Source organism: Chionomys nivalis, chromosome 10 (genome assembly GCF_950005125.1).
Source record: "Chionomys nivalis chromosome 10, mChiNiv1.1, whole genome shotgun sequence".
NCBI lineage: Eukaryota > Metazoa > Chordata > Mammalia > Rodentia > Cricetidae > Chionomys > Chionomys nivalis.
In genome coordinates, this window is record NC_080095.1 from 57,911,352 (window position 1) to 57,937,461 (window position 26,110).

Consider the following 26,110-nt stretch of genomic DNA (forward strand, 5'->3'; position numbering starts at 1 on the left):
CTGGGATGAACTCAGGTCCTCAGGTCTGTGCAGCAAGCACTTAGGGAGCTGGTCATCTCCCAGCCCCTTGGCTTGCCTTAGATGCTTAAACCAGGCTGAACAGCTTTTCATCAGCCTTGATTTATTCAATAAAAAGTTGTTTCACAGTTTCATCAAAATGATTATGAAATATCAAACGTTTCCTTTTAAAAATAAATTATAGTCTATAAATAACAGTATACAATATATAAAGATGAAATATTTACATATTTTAAACTGGTAATCACGAACTACAATGATTATTAAAGAATGTTTAGTACTGGAGAGTTCATTCATAATCACACTTGGAGTGTTGTGCATGCGTCAGGTTTCAGTCTATCCTGGATGAGATCATTTGGTAACATTTGCATGTCAAATGTACAGCGAATATATCTGTAGATCTCCTCAGCCTTTTGGTGAGTTACTTGAGCGCATGCGGAGATTTCTTCAGGTGAGCTGAAAAAGAAACAGTGAAATTTACTGTATTTATCATGCCTCGGGATAGAGCTGTGACTCTGGTAGAGTAGCTGCCTAGCAGGCATGGGCACTGCACTCAGTTCCCAGTACACACTCAAAAACCTCTTCCATTGTGCCTCTTGTTAGTATGTCCTTAGCATAAACAGAACAAAAACTTGTTTTCTTTAAACCGACAGAATCCTGGGCATGGCACTCCTTCAGTTCTAGTATTCCCTTATTAAATATCAAAGAGAGAGAGAAAGAGAGAGCACGTGCTCCTCTTTGCAGCAGATGGTAGATCATTACAGAAAATCACAAGTCAAAGTGCAGAGATCAGCTAATTGTGATGCCCAGACCCAGTTGATACTTCTACAATATAACTGCCCTGAAGGCTTAGGGAAGAGGTGGTGAAAAGATTAGAAGAGCCAGAGGACCAGAAATCTGTTATGAGATTGTGTGTCCGTCCAAGAAATGATAGGGAAGCTACACCCATGATATCTCAAAAACATGCTTAAAGATGTCATACCAACATACTACTAATATGGAAGGGGGAAAAGCTCTTAGGGCCCTACCAATAGACAAATAACTATTGTGGTGATATTTTGTTTGTGCTGTAACAAAGCTTGCCTGAAGATCAGAGTGCAGAGCTAGCCACTTGTTAGCCATAGAGGCCAGGCAGTGGTGGCCAATGGATCTCTGTGAGTTCAAGGCCACCCTGAGCTACAAAAGATTGATTCGGTCTAAAGGAGAAATAGAGGCAAGTGGTGGTGGCTCACACCTTTAATCCCAGGAAGGTAAAGATGGGAAGAGATAACGCTGGGTGGAGAGAGGAATATATATAAAGTGGGAGGAGACAGGAGCTCAGGATTCAGTCCTGAGGTTTCATAGAGACAGCATTCAGTCTAAGGACTTGTAGAGACACGATACCCCATTCGGTCTGAGCATTTCATAGAGGTACGATCTAGTGGCTGGCTGCTCTGTTTCTCTGATCCTTCAGCTTTCACCCCCTAGTATCCGACTCCTGGTTTTTATTATTAGGATCGATTAGAAATCACATTACAAACTCTAGGCAACGAATGACTACTGAGAGGAATAATGAATCTTTTCCAGAGATGGGCCCATTAGTTATCTAATAAGTACTTAGCCCTGAAATCACATACACAAGTAATACAGACTCAGCAGGTTGTATTTTTGTAGTTATGTGTGTGTGCAATAATAATAAAGAGAGGCCATCATTATATAAGAATGGGAGGAGGGAGGTGACAGGAGAGGAACAGGAAGGAGGAAAGGGAATGATGTAATTATCTTTTAATTTAAAAAGAGACTCCCAATTTCATCAGTAACCACTGAAATGCAAGTTTAAGGCATAACAGAATTTTATATATGATAAAAACAAGAATAACAAATATATACACATGGAAAAATAAACACAAAAACCAAGAGAAGTTCAACAATTGCTCTTCATACTATAATCTAGTCATACATCTAGTGAGAGTGAGTTAGATGAAATCCCAGACAGAACTCAAAAGAATAGATTATAAGTATGTTCAAAGAAGAAACTCACTGGGAACACAAACAGCTGAATAAACCAAGGCCATGCAAGATACAAGAGAGAATTCAACAACAAAGCGAGAAACCAACCTGAAATGCTAAAAATGAAAATCAACAAATAATCTCCATGGGAAGTCTAGCAATAGGGTGGATCTAGGGCAGGACAGTGCATCCGATCACAAGGACAAGACGGAGAAATTGGAGCAGTTCAACTGAGACAGAAATAAAGCAGAAATGACCACATAAATAGGACCCGAACAAGGCAGTACCAGTGGACATGTCGATGTGGAAGGGGAAAATTTCCCAGGGTCCCATCCACAAAGAACTACAGGCAACTAATGACTGCTGGCAGAAGGAGAATTAGCCTCTCCCAGGGGTGAGCCCCTTACCTGTCCAGTCTACAATGGTCAGCCTTGAAACCATATACACACAAAAATGGACTCAGCACATGATGTTTACATATATTTGTGCATACACATAGCGTATGTACACAACAATGATAAAAAGAGGCTATCAGCTTGGGGAGATCACGGGGTAGACGAGGGAAGGTAACTGGGAAGGGTTAGAAGGGAGAAAGTGATATAAAAGATACTAAGGTACTAGTAGGAATTCCAAGATAGAAACTTTTTAAAACACGAGCTCCACAGATAATAAGCATATAGAAAGAAGAATCTAGCTGTAAAGGCATAGAAAATAATTTTACAACAATCATAACAGAGTGGCTGGCAAGATAGCTAAAGGTGTCTGCCACCAAGCCTGACCACTTGGGTTTGACCCCTAAGACTTCAATGGTGGGAGAGAACCAACGCCCAAAAGCTGTCCTGTGACTCTGATGGGCCCACTGTGGCAGGCAGGGGGATGCATGTGCCCACACACGCAGACACACACAGTAAATAATTCAAAGACTTTTTAAAAAAAATAATAGTGACAATTTAAAAACACCAGTAAAACAGACATACCTGTTAGCCATCTTTTTCACAGATGACATCCGGTGACACATATTTAAGGCAGTTATATAACTTATACCGGGAATGCTCAGATAGAACTGCAGGGCCTCACATTTACCAGGATTCAGCACTGCTGGAACATGAATACCAACATTCTTTCTTTGCTCCACCAATGACAGCTCCTTTAGTAAATCTGCAGTTTCTTCTTGTCCAGAGCTGAAAAGGATTCGGATTCCAGCCCCAACTAAGGCGGTTAGCAGACTGTCGTAACACTTCGTTCTTCTAAACATTCGTGATATGTCTCCTGAAAATTTCATATTCAGGGAAAATGAGATTTGCTGACTAAAATCAGGGAGAATAACTTTATTAGAATTCTAGCTTCTCATTGCTGAGTTAGCAAGTGGTGCCTTCTACCAGTGAGAAACTACAATTAAGATGTAAAGTGAAGCCGGGCGGTGGTGGCGCACGCCTTTAATCCCAGCACTTGGGAGGCAGAGGCAGGCGGATCTCTGTGAGTTCGAGACCAGCCTGGTCTACAAGAGCTAGTTCCAGGACAGGCTCCAAAACCACAGAGAAACCCTGTCTCGAAAAACCAAAAAAAAAAAAAAAAAAAAAAAAAAAAAAAAATACTGGATTAGTTGATCTAAAGTTGTGTATTGATCCCAATGACTAGGTGAACAAGTATCTGGAGGGCCTTCTAGTGCTACCTCATCAGTCCTTACCGCTCCTCTTCACTGCTTTCTTTTTTGTTTTGTTTGTTTGTTTGTTTTTTCGAGACAGGGTTTCTCTGTGGTTTTGGTTCCTGTCCTGGAACTAGCTCTTGTAGACCAGGCTGGTATCGAACTCCCAGAGATCCGCCTGCCTCTGCCTCCCGAGTGCTGGGATTAAAGGCGTGCGCCGCCACCACCCGGCTTCTTCACTGCTTTCTATACTCTTCTCTTTTTGTGGCATTCCCCATTATAAACTCCTCATCATCACTTCTACCATATTTCCACTTTGTTTTAAACTTTATTCCTCACTTTTCCAGTTAGGAAAATAAATAAAGTGACTTATCCAGTTCCATCATCATTCACTAAGTCCTTTACTTAATTTTTTTAATACTTCCATAATGGCTTTCCACAACATGATTCTATTTCATTCTTACAGCACCATGAGATGAGCAGGGCAAGCATATTGCCAACAACTTGTTATTCAGAGGCAATGGCTTGTCAAAGAAATACCCACAGAGCTGTAGAGACCAGAAACCAATGTATCTGCTGGCTCTACATATCATAATCTTTTCACTCTTCTAGCAATAATTCCAATCCTGCATTTCTAGGTGCAACCTAGACACCATTTCAGTGAACCTAGACACCATTTCAGTGACTTAAGTAAACCCCATCTTACCATGTTCAGAATGAACCCTCCTTGCCCCTCTCACATACATCTTCACTTAAACTCAGAATGACAACGAACAATACCATTCCCTTACTGACCCGTTACAAAGAAGCTGTTGAGGTAGGGGTAACTCTCAGCTCTTCCCACCGACCCTGTGAGCCCTGGCTCCTAAGCACCAGGTTCCTATCTCTTCCTGAGGCTGCAGTGTTCCCGCTTGACATTCCTGGAAAGGTCTTACAACAAGTGTGCTTTGCCTTTGGTTTCTCCCTGGTCAGTTTTCATAAACCTCATTAAAACACAATGACTAATGAAAAACATCCTGGTATTAAGTATGAAATGATCCACCAGGCCAGCAAAGAATACATTAAATAATAGTCAATTTTGTTTGCAGCCATATAAATATTTGAAAACACAAACCTGCTTTTTCTCTGTCTTTTTCCACAATCACACATATTCTTTGGAACATGCCCTGCAGGCGCTGCATCTGCTCGATGAACTTGTTCTTACTGCTGTTATTCAACATCTCGGCCTGAGACTTCCTTTCTACCGCCATGCGGTTGCTGACGATGTAATCACAGCCATTAAGAGGACAAACCTCTACTTGTAACCCATGAACGGTTCTTAGCGAAGAAATTACTTCTAAACCAGAAGTGATTTCACGACTGTCTACAAGGATGCAAGCTCTATTTCCTTCGTGTGGAAGGCTCGGGGCCGGATGGACCTCAGCCACATGTAGGGGTGAATTAGAACGGGGTGCTGCTGAAGTCTTGCCTTCCTCCGGGTCATCAACCTGGAAGGGAAAGCACTGAACATGCATCAGGGCCGCGAATGTCACATGTGATAAACAGGCAATCTGACCAGAAAAGAGAGATGTAGCCGGGCAGTGATGTTGGACGACTTTAATCCCAGCACTCAAGAGGCAGAGGCAGGCGGATCTCTGTGAGTTCTAGGCCAGCCTGATCTACAAAGTGAGTTCCAGGACAGCCAGGGCTGTTACACAAAGCAAACTTATTTTGGAAAAAGAGAGAGAGAGAGAAAAAGAGAGAGATGCAATAACCAAAAACCTCTTACAGAGCCTGGGAACAGATGGCTTCATTTTTTTTTAAGATTTATTAATTTATTATGTGTACAGTATTCTCAGTATTCTGTCTGCATGTATGCGTAGGCCAGAAGAGGGCACCAGATCTCTTTACAAATGGTTGTGAGCCACCATGTAGTTGCTGGGAATTGAACTCAGGACCTTTGGAAGAGCAGGCAGTGCTCTTAACCATCTCTCCAGCCCAGACGGTTTCATTTATACAAGAAGTAATGCTGATAATTTGCAAACTTTACTCAAAAATTGAGGATAGGATTTCTTAATTTTTCTATAAGAACAGATCTATGAAGCCAGATAAACTCTTTTTTTTTTTTTTTTTTTTTTTTTGGTTTTTCGAGACAGGGTTTCTCTGTGGTTTTGGACGCTGTCCTGGAACTAGCTCTTGTAGACCAGGCTGGTCTCGAACTCACAGAGATCCGCCTGCCTCTGCCTCCCGAGTGCTGGGATTAAAGGCGTGCGCCACCACCGCCCGGCTCAGATAAACACTCTTAAGACAGCTACAACCAATATCCCTTATTAGTTAAATGTAAAATCCTTCAAAAAATACTGGCAAATCAGAGCCAGGTGTGTGCAGTGGCACCCACCTGTAATCCCAGCACCAGGGAGGCCGAAGTAGAAAGTTCAAGGTCAACACAGGCTAAAGAGTTTGAGGCAAGCCTGGGCTACAAAGCAAGACCCTATGTTAAATCAACAGACAGGAACAGTTATTTATGATGAATTCAACGGGTTAGAAATCTTTGGGTATGAGAGCTCTGTGTATGTGCTATGCATGTGTGGTATATGCACATCTGTGGACATAAGCGGTGTGTAAATTTGCAGAAGCCAGAACGCCTTCAAGGGTTCTGCTCCATCACTCTTTGTCATGGTCCCTTAGATGAAAGCATCTCTCACGGGACCTCGAGTGAGGCTGGCAGCCAGCTAACCCCAGGTGGAAACCATTTCAAAAATACAAAAATACAAAAAAGAAAGCACTCCCCCCACCCAACAACTCGTTTTTCTTCATTTTCATACACACCTTCAACTCTGCTGGACGTTTCCCACACTCCTTCCATGACTCAGCTCTCGCACATGGAGACGAAGTAGACGGGATTGTGTGATGGCTCCGAGCCTCGAGGTTCGCAACTTCAGGGATGGCAGCCGTTCGACTCTGAACCACCTGATGCCTCTGCATGGGATTCTGATGAGCTGGTGGATTAGAAAGTACCTGGAGCTGTGCTGAAGACCCAGGAGGCCCGGAATCACCCTGCTGGCCCCGCTGGCCCTGCCGCGTGTGCTTGTCTGCAGTGCCACCATGGGCACTGGGGTCTTCTCTGTCACTCACGGTGCTAACCTCCTCCTCCGAGTCATCGTCTGGTAAAATGATACGAGACAGCTTCTTTTTTGGCCGTGGACAGTTTTGTTTCATGCTCATTTGTTTCAGCTTTACTGCATACCGGGTTTTATATCTTACGTTCCCCTCAGTAAAAGAATCTTTACTTAAGTTAAAATCAACACAGACTTCTTCGTCACATGATTGGCTTTTGCAAGACTCCTCTTCATCAACACAAAAACTGTCCTCTAAATAGCTTTCATCTTGCTCAGGAATCTATAATAAAAATAGACAGAAATATTTAAATTTATCTTATAACTAGTTTGAATCTACATTCTTTGAGGCACTAATGTTTATTTTATTTCATGAATGTCTACTCAGTACCTTAAATGAAGGCCATCTTAGCAATCCATGCCCAATGGGGAAAAATGAGGACTGAGAGATTAAAAAACAAAACAAAAGAGCTAGGTGGTAGCACACGCCTTTAATTCTAGCACTGGGAGGCAGAGGTAGGTGGATCTCTGTGAGTCTGAGGCCAGCCTGGTCTACAGAGCGAGTTCCGGGACAGCTAAGGCTACATAGAGAAGCTCTGTCTGAAACAACAAACAAACAAAAGAAAAGAGAAAGGAAGGAAGGAAGGAAGGAAGGAAGGAAGGAAGGAAGGAAGGAAGGAAGGAAGGAAGGAAGGAAACAATTTGCCCTCTAGAAATTTCCAGTCAAATGCAGGCAGCCAGAAAAGTAGGAACAGCTGTGGCAAGTGCTATAGAATACTGACAATGTTAAATACAGATTTGAATAGCCCTATTATTAAGCTGAACAAGGCAATTTATGGACAGAGAAAATATTACCTTAAATGAAAGCCATCCTAGCCATGCCCAATGGTGTGCTTATAATCCTAGGCACATGGAAGACAGAGGCAGAGGGATCTTCTGAGTTCAAAGCCAATATGTGTGGGGGTAGCAGCTTAGAACAGTGGTTCTCAATCTGTCATGACCCCTCTGGAAAACCTCTAGCTCCAAAAAATATTTACATTACGATTCATAACAGTAGCACAATTACAATTCTGAAGTAGCAATGAAAGTGATTTTATGACTGCAGGGCAGGGGGTGGTCACCACAATATGAGGAACTGTGGTATAGGGTTGCAGCATTTGGCAGGGCTTAGGAGATACATGGGAGTCACTGGGTTCAACGTCAGTACCACAATCAGTAGGTAAGTAAATAAAAGATCTGCCGGAGACCAGCATGGGCACAGTAAGATCTCATCCAAAACAACAACATCCCAGCACCCCAGAGAGATGAGAGTGAGGCAGGAGAATCTCTAGTTACACGTGGCACCTTAGATACATAGCAAGTTTGGCTACATACTGAAATCCTACCACAAAACATCAGTAAACAAGGAAATAAAAGCTCCATCTTTAATCTCTAGAAACATTTTTATAAAAAATAAAGCATTTTAAAACAAGTATGACATATAAAAAATTAACTAATAGATGATCAAATTCTATTCATCTCCTTTAAACTAATTCTCATAGCTAGGGAAAAAATTCCACAGTATAATTATCCGAGGCAGCTCTGACTTTCTAAGTTTACAAACACAACAGAAGCTTTATTAATATGGCAACATTTCAAATCGTGACAGGAAATCCTCAATGGTTACTTCTGTAGTAAGTACCTGAGAGAAAATGTTCATGTTGTTATGCTTCTCACGGTCCATTCTGTACTTTGTGCTCGTCAGTGGACTCCGCACGGATCTCATGTAAATAGCTCTCATGTCAGAATCTGTGTAAAGATGAGAATTGGAAAAGAGGTACAAAATCACTTACATGAAAGTCTTCATTTAACTTGGATTACTCCAAATTTGTATGGCTCAACATTAGGAAAAGACAGGGAGACAGACAGACACACACGTACATACACATTTGTATGTATAGATCAGCTTAGGCAACATAGCAAGATCTCACCCAAAAGCCAAATACATCTCAGCACTCCAGAAATAGAGGCAGGGGAATCTCTGGCTACACATGGTGCTTTGGATACATAGCAAGTGTGAAGCCCTTCTGAGATACATGGTGAAATCCTATTGCAAAACTCCAGTGAAGAAATTAAAGATCCATCTATAATTTTTAGACTAAAATGTTTTTATGAAAAAATTTAAATTTAATTAAATTAAAAAGAAACGTGGAGAGAAACCTAAAAACAATTATTTAAAATGTTGTCAGAGGCCAGGTGTGGTGGCGTGCGGCTCTAATCCTATAGTCAGTAGGCAGAGGTGAGCAGATCTCTGTGTTTGGGGCCAGCTTGCCCTACAAAGTGAATTCCAGGCAAGCCAGAACTACGTAGGGAGAGCCTGTCTTTTCAAAAGCCAAACCTAAAGATAACAATGACGGCAATGCCAGCAGTTTTGTCTTTGAGAATCATCACCTGGTGGGTGACTGTGGGCAGCTTTCTCTAACTCTGCTCTGAGGATGAGGACAGGGGCACGACTTGCTGTACGACCACAGCCTTCTACTCCAAACAAAAGCACAGAGCGTCCTCAGGACTGCACCTGGCTTACACGGGTACTAAAGAAAACCTCCAACAGCAGAAGGATCCAGTCTCTCAGAAAGGAACATGTACTGAAAAACTTCTATGAGACAAAAATGGCCACAATTTCTAGTAAAGGACAAAGTGGGAAGACATGGGTTTTTATTTATTGATGTTTATCATTTTTAAAAATCATAGCAAAGGATACTTAATACATGAAAATAAGAATTTCTTTGTACTTTTAAAACAGCTTTGAAGTCTTTTCTTTCAAAGGCACTGTGTCTAAGTGGAGATTCGGTGTGTCTCTGTTCAGACTACTCCATCTTCTTGGTGGAGCAGCAGAAGTCCCCCTGTGCACTCTGCGACGCGGGCCCACAGAGAACGCCATCACCTTTAGCTGTCCAGAATCTGACCTTTGTCCCTCATCAGTACCATCCCTAGAGGAGCCGGCACTCCCTGTGCTACGGCAGCAGCTCTACTTTAGACTGTACTAACGATGCAGACTGTGGCCTAACTGCTGTCTCTACCTGGCACGGGAATGTGTTCTTCTCTAATTACAGCAATCAGCAGGCTCAGGCAGGAGGCTTATAGAGTCCATGTCAGCCTGGGCTACGTAGTTAAGACTTGGTCTCACAGCATCTGAACTACAACAGCAAGTGGCCTGTGTTCAGTGCCTCCCACCTTAGCAAGTTCAAGCCTCCCTCTCCCTCCCCACTTCTCTTACTTCTCAGTAACTGTTTCATCATATAAAACACTGCACATTTTAGTTGATATACATATACATACATACATACATATATATGAGACTTTATAGATCTTTTTGCTCTCCAGCATCTCTTTCTTAGCTGTTCTACGTTAACAGCAAAAGGAAGGCACTGAACACCAGCTAAATGAACATTTGGTTGTGTTTGAGCTGCCTAGGTAAACCAGAAGCCAAGTACTGCAGAATTGAAATGAAAATGAACAGAGCCGGGCGGTGGTGGCGCACACATTTAATCCCAGCACTCGGGAGGCAGAGGCAGGCGGATCTCTGTGAGTTCGAGACCAGCCTGGTCTACAAGAGCTAGTTCCAGGACAGGCTCCAAAAGCACAGAGAAACCCTGTCTCGCAAAACCAAAAAAAAAAAAAAAAAAAAAAAAGAAAAAAAAAAAGAACAAAGATTGTGCACATACTGAATTTAATCCCTGTAGAGCCAAGTTTCTTTTAATAAAGAGACCATATTTAAATATGACATCAGACACACTAGAAATAATTATGAACTGCCATGACAGACAGCATTTACCGTTTATAGCCTGTGAAAGCTGGGTCTGGTCATTCACAAAGTCGAGAAGGGACGAATCCTGCTCATTTTCCAACTCATCTTCATCTGGTGACACACTCCCTGCATCCTCTTCCGAAACCTCCGCCTCGTCATCTAGAAACATCCGAGCTATATTCTATGAAGAAACAAGGAACAAGAAGGCATCCCAGAAAATGAAAATAATCCTCTCTCTCAGTTTTTGTTCTAGAAATCATATTTTTAGGTTTTTATTTCAAAATTGAACTGGCATGTAACTGTATATATTTATGGGGTACAGTGTGACATTTCAATACATGTGCACAGTGTGTAACGTTGAGATCAAGGCCTGCCCAGCACCTTACGCACTCTTGAGTGGGGAACAACATTCGACAACACCGTTTACGTGAGCCAGGGCCACCCTATGCTCTGAAGGAGGTGACTTTCTTGTCAATGCTTTCAAGAGCAAAGAGCCAAAATAAGATTTAAAACTACAAAAAAAAAGGGGGGGGTACCTATATAAAATTTCTCCTGATAATTTTAGGTCAAACAGCATTTAAGACACTAGTCAGCTTGCTGGATGTTTCCAACAGACTGTCTACAGAGATTCCAAAAGTTAAGCTCTGGCAAGGAAAGACAGAATATCAGAAGCACTGATGGGAGGGAAAGGTGCCGAGAACTCCTGGCGAATATTTAAAATAATGAACAAAGATAAGGGGAGAACCGGGATCATCAGTGAGATAGCTCAGCAGGCAAACGTGACCAACACTGACAACCTGCAGCCCATCCCTGGGACCCGCACGCTGGAGGAGAGACTGACTCCTGCAGTTTGTCCTCCGACCTCCACTCTCTCGCGGCGGCATGCGTGCATCAACCCCTGCTTCACATACAAAGTAAATGATGCGAGAAATTCTTTTTTTTTCTTTGCTTTAAGAAATCGCAAACACTATAAAAGCAAATTTTCTAAAACTCAGATCTGTCTTTACATTTCCTTCAATTTGAACAATAAGTTCTCAATATACTTCAATTTCTTCATTTAATCATTCAAAATAACATACCACTAACAAGATTAAAAAAAAAAAAAACCACAAAGGAAAGCAAAAAGCAATGCACTTTGCACTCTGAGATTTTTTTAATTCCAGAAAAAAAAAATTGGTGGGAAAATACTTCTCTTTTGTATTTTGCAGTCCCCCACTACCACAAATTATGCAGTCGAATTTCCCGCATTTGGGGAAATCGCAGGGGTCAGCACATCTGGAGTGCAATGGATAAGCCTCACCCTAGGAAAACCACCTTAGGGATCATGGTATCTCCCCTGCCAGGTCAGGATGGGAAAATACTTCCTTACAAACTGTGATTTGAGGGATTGGAGAGATGGTTCAGCACGTAAGAGCACTGTCTGCTTTTCCCAGAGAACACAGGTTCACCTCCCAAAACCCACATGGTCGATCACAATAGTTTATAACAATAGGTTTTTCTAGCCTGTGTGGGTACCAGGCACATATATGGTGCATAGATATGTACAAGCAAAACATCTTCCTTCCGTCCATGCATCTAATGGATATTTAACATACACATGCATATGTGTATATGTAATAAATACTATATACATTAAAGAGACTAAGGAAAGGTTACCTTTACATGATTCCTTTTCTTTCGTACTTTGGAGCCTTTCCTGGCGTTCCTCTCATGATCCTTGAAGTCTTCCAATTGTGAACACGGCATGAGAGAATGCTCACTCTCGTCACTAGATGACAATTCTGACTACAAAGAGTTAACACAACACTTACAAAAGAAAAAAAAACAACTGTACAGATTTAACTGATTGCATTTCTTAAGAGGGATTCATTTTATTTCTAATTTTTAATTATAAAGTATTTGATGCAACATTCTCTTAGAATCAAATGGTTCTCACTAGTTAGACCACAAATTTCAAATCAGGTAACACGGGTGTTAGTGTATGTGTTCTCACCCAACTTAGCATTTCATCAAAAACATCTGATGCAGCCGGGCGGTGGTGGCGCACGCCTTTAATCCCAGCACTTGGGAGGCAGAGGCAGGCGGATCTCTGTGAGTTCGAGGCCAGCCTGGTCTACAAGAGCTAGTTCCAGGACAGGCTCCAAAAGCTACAGAGAAACCCTGTCTCGAAAAACCAAAAAAAAAAAAAAAAAAAAAAAAAAAAATCTGATGCAAACCTATAGTGTTTTCTTTAGATTTCCAAGGGTTTCACAAAAGATAAAGTCCATCCAAACACACAGAAAACCTCTGAAACCAAAAAAGTAACATAGCAGTAACAAATTTTACCTGAGACCTACAACCACTTCTTAATATGAAGCCAGCAAAAGAATAGAAAGCTTATCAATACTTCAAGGAATCGAAATAATTCTTGTTGAACACAGCATAAGTATCAGCTTTGTCGGAATTTTAATTCACTTTTTATAAGCCACTAGTCATTTTAGATTCAGCACGGTATCAAAGCAATTTTTATGGTATGAGTACACTAGGTTAGCACGGACTGGCTATGTTTTTACTTAACTTCCCAAATGACCCTCGTTAGACACAAGATCCATAAACGTCGTCTGTGAATGAGACACTTTAAACACGAAGCAGCTACAAGTCCCTGCGTTGGGGTAGGCAGGACAAATTCCCCAGTGCAGAGGCGCAGTACTCTTCGTGGGCCGCTGTGTGAGATGCTCCCTCTGCTGCAGCACACCACCCTTAGCAGCTGGGACCCGGGTCCCTTCCTCTCTCAGCAAGCTTAGGCCAAAGGCTGCCTCTTCTCATAGCTTCAAAATTCCCACCCTAGTGACCTACTTTCTTCTCTATTATTTCCATTTCTGCCTTATTTACACTTGATATAGTTAGGAAAGCTTATAATAAATACTTTGCTTTAGCAGAAATAGAAATTCTAATTGCATAAGATATAGTATCAATTTATCTGTTAAGTATCTATCTCTCACAGACACAAAGAGAGAAAGAAAAAGAGAGAAAAATAACCTAGAAATAATAAAAACCAAACCTTTTTGAAAAAAGAACTGAGGTATTATATACTGCCAGTAATTTACGTACCCTAAGAACCCTGGACTTTTTCACAGCATGAACAGGCGAATCGACGTCACTGTTTTTCCAATCCTGGATAAAACAGATAAGCAGTCTAATTAAAATGTGACACGGAGTCTGAAAGGGGAGAGCATGGCCTTCACTTGATTCCATCACTGTGAGACACGAATGACTCACCTCAGGGGACTTCAGGACATTTGCTTTGGGTTTTTTAGTCTTTCTCAGGAAAACATCATCTTCACTTTCACTAGTTAAGTGTTCAACTACAATTAATTGAAAAGTAAATCTTGTCAATCAGAAACCATTTCATTGATGACTACAATAAAATTTCCTAATGACAGTCTCATTATTTACTTTTGTGACAGTTGTCAGGCCAGGCATGGTGGCGCACACCTTTAATCCTAGCACTTGGGAGGCAGAGGCAGGCAGATCTCTGTGAGTTTGATACCAGTCTGGTCTACCTACATAAATAAGTTTAAGGTCAGTCAGAGCTGCATAGCAAGACCCTGTCTCAACAGAACAAAATAAACAGAAGATCATCAGAAGCTTAGTCAGCATAATCAACACCCAGACACAGTTCTATAAGACAGCTCATATACATGAAATAAAAACACATCTTTAAAAATATATATTTAAATGAGGTTCAAAATTTAAAAAATAAAATATAAAGAGAAAAAAGACATATATATTATATTGTATATAATATAAATATAATTATAATATGTAATTAGTCCATGTTCATTTTTTAAAAACATTTACAGTGTGTGTAGGGGATATTCACATGGTAGAGAACACATGTGGAGATCAGAGGACACCTGTGGGCGTCTGTTCTCTCCTTTCTCCATTGGTTTCTTGGGATGAGCTCAGGTTACAGTGCGTGGTTGGAAGAGCCTTTATCCACTGAGCCATCTCATGGGCCCTGTGTGCCCATGATTTACATAACTCCAGCCGAAACAATCACATCATGAAAATATAGGTAACAAATGCATTAAAAGGTTCTTCTGGGCTGGGCAGTGGTGGCGCACGCCTTTAATCCCAGGACTCAGGAGTCAGAGGCAGGCGCACCTCTGTGAGTTCAAGGCCAGCCTAGTCTACAGAGCTAGTTCTACCAGGACAGCTAGCACTACACAAAGAAACTCTGTTTTGAAGCCCATCCCCCCAGAAGGCTCTGCTGGATTTTAAGTATGCATATGAGCGCTTATGTGTGTGTTTATGCAGAAGCAAGCCTGTGTCTGAGTGTAGTGATATGAATAATGACCCCATAGGCTTCTACATTTGAATGCTCAGCCATCAGGGAGTGGCATTATTAGGAGGTGTGGTCTTGGAGTAGGTGCAGCCTTGCTGGAGGAAGTGTGTCACTGTGGGTGGGCTTTGAGGTCTCAGAAGCTCAAACCAGACCTAGTATCCTAAATCTTCCTGTGGCCCTGGATTGGCTACCTCTCCAGCAAGATGCCTGCCTGCTTCCATGCTCCCGGACTCACTTCTTACATGAGTTAGCTCCATGAACTCTTTCTCCTATGTGTTGCCTTGGCGAGTCTTCTCACAATTGAAAAGGAAAAAAGTAAGACAAACACACTTACAGAAGTTTAAAAAAGAATATATTAGAAGTGAATGTGGGCTACTTAGAAGTCAAAGTCACATGAGGCCCACTTTCGCGCCAGCCTCCTGAGTAGATGGCACCACAACCATTCACAACAATACTAAATGCCAAGCGGCCCTAGGAAGAGGTTTACACGCAAGAAACCCAAGTCTCCGACCAGCAGTGATACTATGAGCAAGATGGCTTAAGAAAGCACATCCCCCAGGGGGCTGGGGAGATGGCTCAGTGGTTAAGAGCCTTCCAGAGGACCTGAGTTCAATTCCCAGCACCCACACGGCAGCACACAACTGTCTAACTACAGTTCCAGGGGACCTGGCACCCTCGCACAGACAAAACAAACAATACACTTTAAAAAAAATTAAATAAAGAGTGCTGGGGAGTTGGGTCAGGTTTGAGGACCTGAGTTTGAATTCCTAACACCCAAGTAAAAAGTCAAGCATGGTTGTGTGTACAAGTAACCCCAACACTAGGGAAGGAAGAAAGCAGACCCCGAGAACCAGTCTGCCTAGCTCAAACAGCTCAGCGAGCACTAGCCTCAAACACTAAGCAGAGGGTAACAGAGGAAGACACATGGCACCGTCCTCTGGCTTCATGCACAGGTATAGAGTACAAATCTGCACACTTGTGTACACTCAACACACATATACGCACACATGAAAAGCAAGCAAATCTTGCAAACCTAGTCATGATTTCAGAGAACTAAAATAAAGCCCTGGCCAAACTCTTGATAGTAACCTCAATATTCTGAGGCAGGCCCACTTGGCCACACTTGGAGCTAGACTGTATCTGAGCCGTCATCTGTGTGGCTACTGTAGCATGGAGACAGGGCTGGGAAGGCTTCTCAAGGTTATACTGGAAGAGATGCAGACAGACAAAAGAATGATGTTTGGTGATCAGTGCCGTGGGGAACTGTGAGAAAGCCCTCAGGAGAGAAGGCAGAAGGCCTTTCACCTCAGCTGCCCTCTGTTCCCTGGGCTGTTCTTGCACGTTCACTTTGTAAGACATGTTTACTGGATGGCAGATCACAGCTGTAGAATCCATCTGGTCAGTGGACCCTGAATCTGGATACAGCCTTTTCTGCCTTGCTTTTGTGCTTTCCCAGATAGAATCAATCTAGAGAACATGACAGGGAATCGTGTTTAAATTAGTCTGCCCTAAGAGAGTCCTGGGAATGGGCTGTTCTGTTAATATTTAATATATGCTTACTGACATTTATTTACATGTTTTTATGATCATGTTTTTCTGAACTCACACAACCTTCCTTGGATCACTGATGTCTTTGTTTTATTCTTGTATAAGGCGCACTGAAACTGAACTAAGGTTGCCTGTCTACAGCACAGACTGTAGTCTGCCCGCTCTTTCAGGCCCTCAGATCCCGGATCCAGCTGACAGTAATAACTGAGGCCTTCGTATGCTCAGTTTGCTCATATGGGTATATATGCATGCTGGGGATGAACCGACAGCTCAGTTACATGGACTATCAGTGAACTACACCCCTAGCCCTGGAGCCCCAAGATTGTGTCAAGAGGAATCAGGCTTAGAAACCTCACAGGGTCTACACACAATGAGACAGAACTGGGAAACATGGAGAACAGTCACAGGCCCCGAGCCCCGATCCAGGAACCTTCCACTGGCAGGGCAGGCATGGGCGGATGATTCCTGCACATTCGTGGTGACTGAACCTCCTGAAGCAGCCTGTTGGAAGGAGGAGCTTCTCTGCTTCGAAAGAGCTTCCAGATAAGCCCAACTCTAATCAAAATTCTGACTCTAAAACCAATCAGCTCAAAAGCTGTGGATTTGCTGAACTACTAAAATGGAGCAAGACACCGAACACTGCATATTCCAATTGTTTTCTCTTCCATTATCTTTTCCTTATTGTTGTTGGTTTTTTTTTTTTTTTTTTAGAAAGAGCATCTTTGCGTAACAGCCCTGGATGTCCTGGAACTCACTATTCCTCACTATTCTGTAGACCAGGCTGGCCTCGAACTCACAGAGATCCACCTGCCTCTACCTCCCAAGTGCTGGGATTAAAGCCACCATGCCTGGCACTTTCACTATCTTTTAATGAAGCCAGAGTTAAATACATTGTTAGGCTCTAGCAATAATCATTTCAGGAAGCTTACTTTTTAACTGCCTCAGTGGAGTTTTTAAGGACTTACCCCCGCAAACATACAGTATGGTAAATAATGCTAACGCCTCTTTCAATTAGGTGAAGCAAACAGGACTAGCTACAGTATTAATTCTTTTATCCACATGCTGTTTATCACATTGCACATCAGGAAGTGTTAAGTACAAGGCAAGGAGAAGTTTTTTTTTTTTTTTTTTGGTTTTTCGAGACAGGGTTTCTCTGTAGCTTTGGAGCCTGTCCTGGAACTAGCTCTTGTAGACCAGGCTGGTCTCGAACTCACAGAGATCCGCCTGCCTCTGCCTCCCAAGTGCTGGGATTAAAGGCGTGCGCCACCACCGCCCGGCTTGCAAGGAGAAGTTTTAATTTAGATCTCATACAAAACCGGAAAAAGGCCGGGCGGTGGTGGCGCACGCCTTTAATCCCAGCACTCGGGAGGCAGAGACAGGCGGATCTTTGTGCGTTCGAGGCCAGCCTGGTCTACAAGAGCTAGTTCCAGGATAGGCTCCGTACCTACAGAGAAACCCTGTCTCGAAAAACCAAAAAAAATAAAAACCGGAAAAAGGATGGTAACCATCAATGAGAAGCAATAAAGACACTATTGAAGAACTGAAGGCTCAGAGGGACAGTCTAACTGGTGAGCAGATATAGCAGAGACTTCCTGAAGGTAGGTTATAAAAATTAACCGCTGGTTACTGATGTGCTGAAATATGCCTGCAACCCCAGCATTTGAGGGGTAGATACGCACACGAGGCACTCAAATTTAAGGCTATCCTGAGCTACACAGTGAGACACCGTTCCCAAAACAAAACAAAGAAAAACATATTTCTAGAACTTACTTTGTTCCTTCAAACATGCTCTTTTCTTGAATAACATAAAGACAAGATTAGAGGAAATCCATTTCTTCTTACACCTACTCTTGTTTTTATACTCATGGGGGAAGTCATAAACAGCCCAATACAACAGTCTATAAGTAAATTAGAGTTGAAAGCCACAGTGGGGCGTAAAAGACACTAAATATCACAGGGTCTCATCAGCTATGCAGCCCAGGCTGGTCTTAACCTCACAACTCTTCCGCCTCGGCCTCCTGCATGCTGGGACTGTTAAGTACACCACATCTCCACACACATCTTAAGTCATTTCGAGAGAGGGTCTCACTGTATAGCCCTGGCTGACCTGTAAGCCATCATGTAGACCAGGCCATCCTCAAACTCAGAGATCCACCCGCCTCTGCTTCCAGAGGGCTACGATGAAAGGCGTGCAGCACCACCCTGGCTCCAGCTTAAGTTATTGAATACCTAATATTTATCCTCCGATTCTAGTTTTTCTGTGACTGTAACATTAGACCATAGAATCCAGACAGCTCTCTTGATCTCACGGTCTAATATTGCCTTCTAAATATGTTAGACACTTCAAATTCTCCCCCCCCCACAGAAGCTTATCATTTCCTTCCTTTGTTTTATTACTTTTAACATCGTAATTCTTTATTATTCTCAACAGCTAAATTACACACACACATATATATAATACATATATTCCCGAGAATATATATAAAAAACTGAAAGAAACCAAAAGTTAACAACATCTGTGAATACTTTCCAATCTAATCTAACTCAACATCTTCTCACTAAACATTGTTTCTGAACTTCTTAAAAGGCCACTGTTATTACTCATTTGGTAGTTAGAGCTATGTTTTACTGGCATTTTTCAAATGTCTTATATGTAATTGTTTTTGGGTTTTGTTGTTGTTGTTTTTCACAACAGGGCTTCTTCTCTGTGTAGCTCTGGCTGTCCTGGAACTCATTCTGTAGACCAGGCTGGCCTTGAACTCACAGAGATTCACCTGCCTCTGCCTCCCGAGTGCCCGGGATTAAAGGCGTGTTTTACCACTGACTGGATCATTTGAATTTTACAATCAAATAATTGTGAAAAAATTATACTTCTGTACACTTGACAATAAAGAGCATAAAACATTCTGGTTGCATCAGCATAAGGAGGGATATACACACATAATTATCCAATATATATACTTTTTCTCAGTATACACACATACACACACACACTGAGAAAAGCTGGTTTGGGAATAGTACAAACTTATTTCTGGAGTGTTTTCCAGAACCTTACAGATTCACAGCCATGGGCTCTTACCTTCAGTACGCTGAGGGGACCGAAGCCGAAAGAGGTGATCACTGCTTTTGAGCTCTTCTCCTAGATCGTCAACTCTTGGATTCAATGTCACTTTGGACCTCTGTACATCAGCTTTCTCCTCGGTAGAACCTGGTGTCTTCCCTGCTCCTGTCTTAGAACACAGGCTCCACACGTTTGCTTTAGAAAGTGGCGTACTCATAACTCTCTCCTTCACTGGCAAGCATGGGGGAAAGCAGGGAGAGGCGGGTTCCTGATTCGCAGGAGAGCGTGGGCACTGCAGGTTTCCTGCCCGGATTGGTGATATGGCTCCACCTGGCGGATCTGCAGTGTCACTGGCACCGCTGATTTCCTTATCAGAATGCCTTCCCGGGAGACCAGCTACTTCGGGCGTGCTACTCCTACCGGATACATGGCCTGGGATTTCATCATCAGAACCTGAACTACAAAATCCTAAATTGAAGGTAATGGAAAATAAATCTGCAGAGCAATCGAAAGTCTGCCCCTCACTCTTCGGTCCTTTATGTTCGTCTTTCAAACCTTCATGACATTTCCAGCTCTTGGTATCACACGTGATCGGGTCTTCGGGCTCAGAATCATCATCTAACAAAAGCTCATCCGAAATTAAGAAGCGAGAGATTGGAGGCATCTCACTTATAAGAGTTTCATCGGACACACTTGGGAGCCGACTATTACTCTTACAGGGAGAAAGGCCCGCACCATCCAATTCTCCAATACTATCTTCAAATAATAGCAAGCTCTCACCCTCATTGGCGAATACTGGGGGGTCACTATCATCTTCATGGCTATTTTCGTCAACCAAATTCTTTGCAAGATTTGCATAACTGCTAGATACTAAGTTTTTATCTTTAATATTATAGGCTCTATTGTCAGAGCCACAGGAGGGCTGATCAGAAATCTTATTATCAGTTTTGCCAAAGACACAATAATTTTCAGGAGGATGGCTAACATGTTTAACTGAATATTTTTCAAAGTTTTGTTGAGAATTCACAGCCGAGTGTGACGTCAGAGAAGCAGGTTTATGACTGTGTTCACGCTCTGAGTTGGGTGAGCAGGGCGTATGGTCAGGTTCAAAATCCTGAGTGACTTCACGCTCCACGGCTGAGAGTCCACTGAGAGAAGGCGGAGAACAGGAGAGAAATCGCTCCACATTAGCTCGTACCTCTTCTGTCCCCGGGTGACAATTATAAAACTGATCAGCTGCCATATCTGGGCACAGCTCTTCTTCCAGTGGAAGGAACAAATTTGACGAAACAGACTTCTCATCACTGAAACTACTATAACCAGAATCTAAGGAATACCTGGCAAATGAGCGGGACTTATCGGCAGCCCGACACTCCGTTAGTGATGCTCCAGGGTGGCTATCATCATCACTAACAGTACCCACGGCGGTGATGCCACCTGCACCTGCCACGCTTTCCCCATTCAGTGGGTCTATCCGGGAAACAGCTTCTGCAGAATGTCCGCAGATGTTGGGAGAAGCCGCAGCCTCATTGCTTTCTTCCCTAGCCAGGTCTTTCCCCATTGCTCCAGAAGCTTTTTCCCTGAGAGCAGTCTCCGTACACTTGGGAGAAGTCTCGTCATCAGACACGATCACCGAAGAGGAGGAGGAGCAGCCTTCACCTGCACTTGGTCTAACTGATGGCTTGTGAGTAATTGTGGTGACACTGGCTAGATTCTTATATGCATTCCTCGGTGTATTACATGTTGGTCTGACATCTTCCATTCGTAGAAAAGGCTTAATTTTCCGCTCATAGCTACATTCATCCTGTAAAATAAGAAACAAGAAAAAGTCACAGAAAACCAAAGTAAGTCAATTCTAAGAAATGAGTTTCACTCTGTATTATTTTTTTAAAAAACAATATCACTCAACTGATTTTGTTTTAAATCACCCAAATTCTAACCAATCAAGAAAAAAAATCTAGGGGGCTGGAGAGATGGCTCAGAGGTTAAGAGCACTGACTGCTCTTCCAAAGGTCCTGAGTTCAATTCCCAGCAACCACATGGCGGCTCACAACCATCTGTAAGGAGGTCTGGTGCCTTCTTCTGGCCTGCAGGCATACACACAGAATATTGTATACATAATAAATAAATAAATATTTAAAAAAAAAAAAAAGAAAAGAAAAAAATCTAAATCACATCACTGTGAAATCATTTAATCTCAGTACTGAAGACACAGAAATATACTTCCTTTAAGGCAGAAAATCAGTTCCTATTGAGATGAAAGAGGCTGCACAAAACAAATATTCTTTGTTTCTTTGTTTTTTCGAGACAGGGTTTCTCTGTAGCTTTGGAGCCTGTCCTGGAACTAGCTCTTGTAGGCCTGACTAGCCTCGAACTCATAGAGATCCCCCTGCCTCTGCCTCCCGAGTGCTGGAATTAAAGGCGTGCACCACCACCACCCAGCTATTTTTTGACAAATATTCTATCTATAATTAGTTATAACAAGCACTGCTATTTCTTATAACAGTGACTTCACATTCATTATGAAGGTCAAGGACTGAGACTCCAGCTCAGGTGGTGGATGCTTACCTAGCGTACAAGAAGCTTGGGCTCTATTTCCAGGACCCCAGGACTGAAGCGGGAGCTTCAGAAGTTCTAGGTTATCCTTGGCTACATAGGGAAGTCAAAGCAGTCTGGAGCACATGAGACCCCTGCCCCCTCCCCACACACAACAAACAGACAAAAAAGAACAGGAAGAGGAAGAAGAACTGAGGAAGTGTTTAGTATGCCAGTTTTCTAGGCTTATCCACACTAGCGAGAGAAAGCCCTAGTCAGGAGGACTGCAGGCAGCACATGCTTGTAACCCCAGTGCTCAGAAGACAGAGGCAGTTAGCTGGGAGTTGAAGCTAGGGAGCAAAACCCTGTCTCCCAAAAATGACAGAGAGAGGGGAGAGAGAGGGAGGGAAAGAGGAATGGAGACAGAGGCAGGAAGAAGAGAGAAGGGGGAGAAGGAGAGAAAGCTCTACCTCTTCTTGTCTCATTTCTTCTATCATCTGCATGACGCTTATAAAATGGTGGCAACGATCTGAATGGTCAACTTGATGTGTAGGAAGCGGATGGTCTTGCCACAGCCTCCATTCTGAGAGTGAGAGTTGACGAATTCCAGCAGTTGGTTCTTTAGGCTTAATTAGAATTTTAAAAAAAAAAAAAAAAGGAGATTTCACAAGCTGATTTTAAAAATACGCTTAATTGCAAATAATAAGGTTAATGTAAATCATTTAAATTCACATAGGCGCTGCCAACTAAAATTCTCAGGGAAAAAAGGAAGATGATTTTATGAAATAAAAAGTTGCTCTTTTAAATACATTTCAAATTAGCTGCCCTTTGAGTTATGGTTTACTATAGTCCTGTTTGTATAAAACATGCTAAGAACAAAGACTTGAGAAAATATGTTTGGTTCTGGAATCTCTACTTTGCTGTATATAAATCCCACAATATAATGAAGTGGCATCCCTAACATTTGCCCACTGCCATTCGTCATTCTCCACGCTAGTGTTGAAAACATGTCGTAGCCAGATGAGGAAGTTACCCCCGAGCCTCTTCCAGCTCTCACAGTACATGCAACTGGGGTCAGTTCTCCATTGTAACCGAGCTCACTGGGTCTGTTCATGGAGGCAAGAGCATCCAACTTAACAATTTCAAATAAATAGACCAATAAATAAAACCAGGTGCAGAGAGGCACACGGGACAATGCCATTTATGGAGGTCGAACATTGAGAATCCTAGGATCCTCAGGGAAACGGTCATGCACACACACTGTGCTAACTGTGGGATGGTGATAACCAAGTCACGTGAAATCAGAGCACAACCTACATCAAAAGCAGTCACGTGAAAGCAAATGAGACAAAGAATATTTCTTCATGGTTCGAGGTTGATCGTTACACTAGGGACTGACATTCCAATCGCATGCATGTCACTGTTGCCACCCATTGCGTGGGCCCGGCCAACTCACCATGGTGTCCTCCTGTAAAGATGGGAAGTGAGACTCAGGCAACTCCACTCCTTTCACCTGGTCACCATCGCCCAACCTGTAGAGTCTCTTCCAGAGGTTAAATTCCTCTTCTGATAAGAACCCGTCTTTATTAATAGCTTTCACTCCTGGAAGTTGAGACAGGAAATCAAAAGGGGGTTTAAAGTAACTGGCAAGACAAACACAACACACACAGTACCAACTGAACTCTACGTAAAAACTTACATGTAAGCAAAAAAAACACCCACCCATACACATAAAATAAAAAGAAATAAAATATCTTTAGGTCGTGCGGTGGTGGCACACGCCTTTAATCCCAGCGCTCGGGAGGCAGAGGTAGGCGGATCTCTGTGAGTTCGAGACCAGCCTAGTCTATAAGAGCTAGTTCCAGGACAGGCTCCAAAACCACAGAGAAACCCTGTCTCGAAAAACCAAAAATAAATAAATAAAATAAGTGAGAGCCCCTAAGATCATTTGGCTCAAGCTGTTAACATTACATTTTCAGAAAACTCCGTTGTATATAACTTCCTACCAGTCTTGAGGAATAAAGCAGACCAAAGATTTTGAGTTCCTAGGTTAGTAACCTTTAAATTTTTTTCTACCTGAGTTGGGCCAGAGTTCTGCTTCACACTCTCTGTCCCCTTGCCTTTTTCTCCTCCCATCTGTTCCCTATTTAAAACTTAAGCCTAGTCCTTGGTATGAAGGCGAGTTGCCATTCCTCCTGGGGATGTGCCCGGAAGGACTGTACCTGCATGGGTGTACAGAGAGGGGAGGATTCCAGACCCTTGTCAGGCCGTAGACGGTGGAAAATGCACACGGCATTCTAACTTGACGCTTACTCTTTAAACTTTGTGGAGAGGACCTTTCCAGCTCCTTTCAGTTACTGTCACTCCAAACAGCCAGTGTCTTCCCCATCAAATCAGTATTGATCTTTCCCAAGAGAATACTCAAAACATCTCAGAACATACACTCAGCTTTTCAAAGAAGAAATACTCTATCAAGATTGGGTCAGGTGGTGGCAGCAGCACACACCTTTAATCCCAGCGCTTGGGAGGCAGAAGCAGGCAGATCTCTGAGTTCTAGGACAACCAGGGCTGTCGTGTAGAAACCCTGTCTTGAAAAAAACAAACAAAAACAAACAAAACAAACAACAACGACGACAGGGACTGTTCTGCTCCCTTCAGGTGGCATCCTCCAAAATGACACCGCAACAGGACAGAGGAGAGGGGCTGATGCGCATTCTTCAAGCCTTTAGAAAACAGTTAACTATCTATTGTATCTATCGCATACTAATACGATACTACAGACAGTAGGGTTAGATACTATTCACAAAGGAATGCCTCACGATTGTTGCCACGACAACTGGGAGCATCTACACCACCACTCAGCTCGCTGTTGGCTGTGCTAGAAACAAGCATGCTATGGGCAAGGTTCCAGCCAAGAGAGTCCTGAGCACAGTGAGTAGCGGTAACAGTCAAGAGATGGCCTCCTGGAAAGGAGGAAGGAAAGGACCAGGACAGAAACAAAGCCAGGGAAGGCACTGTGAGGAGTAACAGAAAGAAGCCAGAGCTGTTGGAGCCGGTGCCCCACGAATTCCTGACATAGGAAATGTACCAGTGGGAACGGAAGACCTAGAGGGTAAACCAAGAACAGAGGGAGGAGGGTGAAGAAGGCATAGTGTGCAGAAGTTTATGTACCAGTCCTCGAGGAGGAGGGCTTCCGCCGCACGTCCCGAGCCTTCTCGGGCTCAAAGGCACCATGTGTGATGAACATCTTGTGCAGCTCGGGATTGACATTCTCAGGAACCATTCGTGGACTTCCTTGGTAAAAATGAAGCACTTGTCTGTCACCTGAAATGGCTTTATAAATGCTTCTTTTGTTGGACTGGCTCTGATTATATGTCTGCAAAGCAAATACACAGTAGAAATTTCCATTGTTTTATAATAATCATTTAGCTATATTAGCCATGACTATGTTTGAGATTGAACATAAAATTAAACTTTGATTCATTTAAGTACTAGAGAATAGAATTCATATGGTCTTTTTTTTTTTTTTTTTTTGGTTTTTCGAGACAGGGTTTCTCTATAGCTTTGGAGCCTGTCCTGGAACTAGCTCTTATAGACCAGGCTGGCCTCAAACTCCCAGAGATCCGCCTGCCTCTGCCTCCCGAGTGCTGGGATTAAAGGCGTGCGCCACCACCGCCCGGCTTGAATTCATTTGGTCTTAAGCATGAAAACAGATCAGCAAACTGTTAGATTCTTGAGAAAAATCATCTTACAATATATTATTAGATAAGCTTAACAACTATTGGCAAAAAGGAAATATATATGCATGTACGTGAGAATTTCATAGACCTATTTAACTGGCTTTCTGCTGATATGGCTGACATTTGGACCTACATGTATGGTTATACCCAGTGCAAGGGAGGGGACTTAGGGAGAGGAAATGACTTGTGGTCGCCCATCTCCACGGGCCGGGACAGGTAACACAGCTAGTGTCGGGCACCTGAGCACCGCGCAGGCGCAGCCCGAGGAATGTGAGTCATGACTGCTACCTCACCGCGAGGAAAACACGCAGAGCTCTGTGTTTGAGGCCAGCATGGTCTGCAAAGTCACTTCTAGGACAGCCAGA

At 42.9% G+C, this 26,110-nt stretch overlaps 1 protein-coding gene and 1 pseudogene across 4 annotated transcripts in view; both read right to left on the reverse strand.

Annotated features, from left to right (window-relative positions):
- The window catches only part of Fancm (FA complementation group M), a 43,019-nt gene continuing 16,909 nt past the window's right edge, over positions 1-26,110 (reverse strand). The window contains exons 11-23 of one of the 4 annotated variants that reach the window (XM_057783311.1): positions 25,177-25,381; positions 23,462-23,607; positions 22,476-22,631; positions 19,489-21,274; positions 13,793-13,878; positions 13,625-13,687; positions 12,191-12,319; positions 10,562-10,715; positions 8,429-8,535; positions 6,461-7,030; positions 4,767-5,139; positions 2,985-3,276; positions 1-474 (exon numbers count right to left, since the gene is read on the reverse strand). In XM_057783311.1, the coding sequence (XP_057639294.1) occupies positions 318-474; positions 2,985-3,276; positions 4,767-5,139; positions 6,461-7,030; positions 8,429-8,535; positions 10,562-10,715; positions 12,191-12,319; positions 13,625-13,687; positions 13,793-13,878; positions 19,489-21,274; positions 22,476-22,631; positions 23,462-23,607; positions 25,177-25,381 (4,224 nt within the window). In that variant the 3' untranslated portion in view covers positions 1-317. Of the gene's footprint in view, positions 475-2,984; positions 3,277-4,766; positions 5,155-6,460; positions 7,031-8,428; positions 8,536-10,561; positions 10,716-12,190; positions 12,320-13,624; positions 13,879-19,488; positions 21,275-22,475; positions 22,632-23,461; positions 23,608-25,176; positions 25,382-26,110 lie in introns of all 4 variants that reach the window. The other 3 variants (XM_057783310.1, XM_057783309.1, XM_057783308.1) reach the window with 3 other exon arrangements.
- LOC130883246 (U1 spliceosomal RNA) lies at positions 11,712-11,885 on the reverse strand (annotated as a pseudogene).